The sequence below is a fragment of the Rhodamnia argentea genome, chromosome 11, assembly GCF_020921035.1.
Source record: "Rhodamnia argentea isolate NSW1041297 chromosome 11, ASM2092103v1, whole genome shotgun sequence".
Lineage (NCBI taxonomy): Eukaryota > Viridiplantae > Streptophyta > Magnoliopsida > Myrtales > Myrtaceae > Rhodamnia > Rhodamnia argentea.
The window spans coordinates 14,124,795-14,131,002 of NC_063160.1; the positions used below are offsets into that span (position 1 = coordinate 14,124,795).

General features: G+C 38.1%; 1 protein-coding gene across 3 annotated transcripts in view; it reads left to right on the top strand.

Moving 5' to 3' along the window:
* Nucleotides 1-495, top strand: part of LOC115732513 (GDSL esterase/lipase EXL3-like) — a 28,923-nt gene extending 28,428 nt beyond the window's left edge. Inside the window, exon 6 of one of the 3 annotated variants that reach the window (XM_048272634.1) lies at nt 153-492. In XM_048272634.1, coding sequence (XP_048128591.1) covers nt 153-349 — 197 coding nt within the window. In that variant the 3' untranslated portion in view covers nt 350-492. Of the gene's footprint in view, nt 1-152 lie in introns of all 3 variants that reach the window. The other 2 variants (XM_048272633.1, XM_048272632.1) reach the window with 2 other exon arrangements.
* Nucleotides 496-6,208: the final 5,713 nt, after the last annotated feature.

A 6,208-nucleotide genomic window follows, 5' to 3' on the forward strand; every position in this document is an offset into this window, starting at 1 on the left:
CCTACACATTGACTAGTCTCTCCGATCTCTTTGCCCATCTTCGTCTCCGGCGAGGGAAGACCCGTTTCCCGTGTCGGTGTCCGGATGTTCGGCATGGAGTTGTTCGACATCTACTAATTTGGCATGTTCTTCCCTATGTTTTTGCTGTATAGGATTTAAAGTCTCTACAAAAGGGTGCTGCGGCACGGGGAACATAGAGGTGAGCTATCTCTGCAACCGTCTCGATCACCCCGACACGTGCGGCAACGACACCGAGTTCGTGTTCTGGGACAGCTTCCATCCTACCGAGGCGGCCTACCATATTCTCGTTGATCAGATTTTCAGCAAGTATGCTCGCAAGATGTTCTGAGATAATCAGTGCCGGTCATGTCAGTTCGGCCGGGGGGAAAAGAGTAGACATTGGTGTCTTTTTTTGCTCAAACAATGCATTCCAATCTTGTCCCCCCATGCAATTTGGGTCCCGCTGTTTTCTGTTGCCGTAATTGCATGATTTTTAGCTCAATTTTCTATATGGGGTTTATTTATTTATTTTTTAAATGATTCATTTTTTCACGAAATAAATAAAATTTATATTTACCTGGGTCCAGTATTGACGAGATTAATGTCATGGGCCTTGGGTTGGTACACTCAGCAAATACTCGATCGCGGTGGTTGAATCCGTTATGGGCCAAAGCAAGCCCTTTGTTCGACATAAAAGAAGAGATTTTGTGAGGTTATTGCATTTGGTATAGTTGTGTGGGGTTTTAGCCGTGTGCCTAAAAGACAGGCAATATAGCGTTCTAAACGATGTCGTAAGCTGCTGTAGCTCTTCCACGAGAAATTTGTTGAGCACCTTAAGCTCGGTTTGTTCCACAAAAAAGGAATGACTTAGAAAAATATTTTCGAGAAAAGTGTCAAAAAAGTTCTAAACATATTACTTTGGTGCCAATTCAGTCATAAACCTTTTAATTATGACAATTTAGTCATAAATATTTTGCATTTATACTAATTGAGTCTATCCAGATAATTTTGACCAAAAATCGCTAACATGGCACTGTCTTCTCATGTGGCAAGACTGATTCTCACGTGGATATTTTTTTAAATAATTTTTATTTTTTTCTCATTTTTTTTATTTCTGTTCATATTAGATTGAGGCCAAAGAGGGTTGTCGACCAACCCTTGTTGGTCACCAACGAGGTTGTTGCCCGGAGCTCGTGACGGCCGCAACGCACGCCCTTGCTCGATCTAAGCCAAGTGAGGGCGTCGCGGCCCTCCTAGGATATGGGCAAGGGCCGCAACACACTCGACTTGTGCCAACAAGGGTCACCGGCCCTCGCTTGGGGCCGGGATGAGTTGGCTAATGACCTCGCAAGCCCTCGATCTAAAAAAGAGAGTAAAGATAAAAAAAAAAAATATTACTAAAATATATGGTTAGTGTCATGAAAAATCCCAAACTATTACACCTGTGAAAATTCATCCTAAGCTAATTTTTTTACCATCAAAAACCCCATATTGGTACACATGTGATAAATTTGCTCTAAACTAATTTTTCCACTACAAAAAGCTCCCAACTGATACACTTGTGATAAATTTGCCCCAAACTGATAACATGTGACAAATTACCGTTGTTCTCGTAAAATTGAGTTAATACCACGAAAAACTTCAAATTGATACACCCGTGACATAAAAATCCCAAATTAATAAACTCGTCAACCGCCACGTGTCATCTAACTCGGTAATTTGATGATAAAATTGAACATAAACTAATGGAGGTTAAATTTATTGCATGTGTACCGATTTGGGATAAATTTGTCGCGGGTGTTTTGGTTTGAAATACTTTGTGGTTCAAAAATTAGTTCGGAATAAATTTATCACATGTGTATCGGTTTGAGATTTTTTAAGATTCAAAAATCAGTTCGGGATAAAAAAAAAACCCAAACTAATAAATCCGTCAACTGCCACATCTCATCTAACTCAACAATTTTGGTGAAATTAACAGAAACTAGTGGATGTTAAATTTGTCACACGTGTACCTATTTGGGGTAAATTTATCACGGGTGTACCGGTTTGAGATTTTTTGTTGTTCAAAAATTAGTTCGGGATAAATTTATCGCAGGTATATCGAGATTTTTTTGGTTCAAAAATTAGTTCAGGATAAAGTTATCACAGATGTACTAGTTTGAGGTTTTCGTGTTATTAACCCAAAATATGCATATTAAAGATTATAAAAAAAATACATGTCAATGATTTTCAGGAAAAAGATTGGCATGAAGGACTTAATTGTCACCAATGCAAAAGGTTTATGAATAAATTGGCACAGTTAAAATGTTGAAGACTAAATTGACATTTGTACAATAAGTCTAAGACATTTTTGATATTTTTCTCAAATATTTTCTTCAAAATGATTGCTTGTATCGCTTGAAATAATTTGTCGCTAAAAAATACTCTCGTTATTGATAACAATTTATGCCTTAAACATTTCTACGGACGGCGAAAATGTCATTCCTCCGTTCGTTTTCCTTAAGCGATACGAAGAGATCACTTTCGGGAAAAATACTTTCCAAGTCATTCATCTTTCGTAAAATAAACGGAGTCTTCTACGAATTGCGGGATCCTTTTCGTAGCCGTAGGAGCTGCAAACGAGTTAGGCCGAGCAGGCTGGCGTTTCGTTCCCGCCCAATTTGTTTCCGGCTCTTCCCTTTCGTTTACCATACCGAATGCACGCTCTTAGGAGAAAGTTTGACCTTTACAGAGATGGAAATGGACGAAGCTCGTATGGTCCCGGCCGGCTTTCATTGCGCGTGGGCGTGGCCACGGCTTTTTGGCCTCTTTTGCCAACATGCCCGGTGATCTAATCCAAAGCTCAGAAGAAACCCTTCGCGCGTGATGGTGCCACTTGGAAAGTCAAACCTAACCAAATGAACCGTCGACCGACCCAATGAGTCGCATTGACAAAGATGGAGAGGAGAACATTATTATTCATTTCACGGTGTGTTTTGTTTTTTTTTTTTTCTTTAAGTGAATTTCGAATTTCGGAAATATCCAATCATTACCCCCCACTGCAAAATAACATTTGAAGCGAAAGAATTGTCGAGTCTATTTTTGTAAACGAAAATCTTTATGGTGCGCTTATTTCATAAAAAAAACTCCATGAAAAAAGAAAATGATACATGACCAAAAACGGGTTCTGATGTTTGGCTCTCCTTGAGAAAATGATTTCATTCTCGTGACTTCGTCTTAGGCCAAGAAATAAATTCTAACTTTTAAACTATCTTCGTTGTTGTTGTTGCTTAGACCCAAAAAAAAAAAAACTATCTTTGTTATTTTTTCATTTTATTTTAGTTTCTTCAACCTCACCGGGCGAGCTCAAGCTCACCTCAACGGCCATTGCCAAGGTCTGGCAACCGGCCAAGAGACAAAAAGATAAAAAGAAAAGCAAAGATCATAAAATATTAAAACACTAACATATTTAAAAAAAGTCGAGCGGAGTAATTCTGAAAATTATTTTCACCCGTTCAGACTGAGAAATTCATTTTCATAATTTTATACGTAAATACTTGCATTGGTCGAAAAGTATTTTTGATTGACTTATCGTTTTCCGCTCGTCAAAAGAGTATAAATTCAAATAACGAATTTCCGGACAGCATTCCACTCAAACCAACACACCCTCGTTATCAATTGAAAATGAAAGAAGGCAAAAGAGGTGGGTCAGTGGCAGATGCCGAGGTACAATGATGGGGGCTTCACGAAAGCCACTTTTGGAGGTCGTGTCTTGCCGGTGGGGACTAGACAAATCATTCAATCAACTCCCTCCAAATGTGCGCAACACGAGACCAATGACGCGGACATCCAGCGACCAGTCCTAGCATGGGGATGAACGGTTTTAGAATCGGTTCGAATTTTGGATATGGAATCGATTTTTTAATTTTTGAGATCTGAAACTTATTCTGCATGTCCTGAAACTTATCGTGTCGAAGATTTCATATCATTAAATGAAATTAGGAAGGCTAAGACGCCGCACGTAGATGGATATAGCCTCATATTCAATTCGACTTCGATTTAACATCTTAAACCCAGATCCGGAGGAAGTCGCGCGTCTCGGATCGCGTCTAAATTTCAATGAGAGAGAAAAAAAGCAGAGTTTACTTAATTCGGCATGTTCACCCCACGATCGGCCCGATAAACTAGAACACGATTTCGAATTGAATTTAAAATTGGGTCGTTAGGGTAGACAATTGGAATGTTGTAAAATATATATATCATGAACAATTGGGTCTTTTTGTACACGAAAATTCATGCGGATCTTCAAGGGTTTAAAATTGCTCAAAGGCAAGTGCTCTTTTTGTTACTTAGCGAGCACTAAACCTTCACTTAATTTTCACATTAAGTGGGTCCAAAAAATTGGGTGGGATTCCAAAGTGATCCACTTTCTAGTGAGCTGTCGTCTTTGTTGGTACTTACAACCCGACCCACATGGGTCCCATTACTTACAACCCGACCCACATGGGTCACATTAATTACCGACCAAAAACAGGTATATTCCTTAATACCTGTTGGATTTGATAAATGCAAATGACCCATCCTCTGTTCGCTTTGATTGGGTTCGTTTCACGTACCTAACAATATGGTACGTGCTATCCATGCCGGCGAAGCCCGCGACCATCGTACCACGCTCCAGCGGCCGAATGCCTTTTTTTTTTTTTTTCCCATACGTGCTTGATTTTCCTGCTGACGGAATCACGACGTTGGTGGCCTCGCCGCTCTTCGCATCCCGGCCCGAGGACTCGTTTAGCCAGGCACGTCGAGTCATTGAAGTCGAGCTGCACAAATCCCGGCGAGCGAGGGCTCTAATTTTGGTGATCGATCTCGTTAACCTCCCTGGAGATTCAACTAGAGAATGATGTGAATAGTTTATTCGGGAAATTGATAACGACACAAATGGCTCTTGAATTTTGGCTTAATGTACAATACGATCTCTGAACTTTACCGCAATGTGGAATGTAGCCCCTTAATTTTTAATTTGTTCAATGTAATCTATGAAGTTTTGATACATTTTTTATTTAGTCCATGAACTACATGAAAATGCTCGATGTTGTCCTTCTATTGATTCAAGCTCGGAAATAACACTGATCATTTTCATGTAGTCTAATGTTAAAATTGAATATGTATCAAAAGTCCAATGATCACATTGAAAATTTTAAAAATTCAGGGACAATATTACACATTGGATTAAAATTTCGGGACTACATTGAATAAATTAAAAGTTCGAAAATCATATTATGCATTGAGTCAAAATTTAGAGACTACTCATGTCATTTTTTCTTTGTGAAAAGCCCTAAGCACGTCCTGTCCATCACGAAGTAACCCCCTAACAAAAATTAACTTTAACGCTAATATTAAATTTATCCCCATTAACCTTTCGTCCAAAAATTATTATCGATCGTTTCAAAATTCCTTAATTTTCATATGAAAGAACTGTTTCATTTTATAAATAATTTTCAACGCCACTTTGCTAATGTAAATTTTTTTTATTGAAGTGGAACTGGTAACGTTAGACCACCGATGGCGATTTTTGGACGAAGGGTGAACGAGGCAAATTCGAAACTAGATTGAAAGTTTTTTTTTTTTTTTTGGTAAAGAAGATTGAAAGTTTATGATTTTCCTTTAGACCAAAAAAAGTTTCACTAATTTTCTTGATTTTCATATCAAAGAACTCTTTCATTTTGAAGATAATTTTCACCGTCACGTTGTTAATATGGATTTTTTACCGACATGAAAATGTCACATCAAATAACTAATAGTGATTTTAGGACGAGGATTACTGTGGGTAGATTTAAAACTAAATTCAAAGTTTGTAATTTTCGTAGACAAAGAAAAATTCGAGGTAGATTTTAGACTAGACATAAAATTGAGGGTTTTTTCATAAAAAAAAAAATCAAGGTGGAATTAAGAACTGACCTAAAGTTCAGGATCTTTTAGAAAATTAGGCCCAAAATTAAAAGTTCAACTTTTGTTCTTCGATTCTCACCCACAATGCTTCAAGTTGATAAAAAGAACATAAAAGTCGCACAAGAAGAAAACATCAAACTATGTCTCTTGTGACACATATACCAGTAAATTTTTTCAATGACACAAAAAATCTCAAACTCGTATCGGTATGACACATTTACCCTCCTCCGTCGGTGAACACCGTTAAGAAATCTGCCTATATGGGCGACAGATAGCAAAC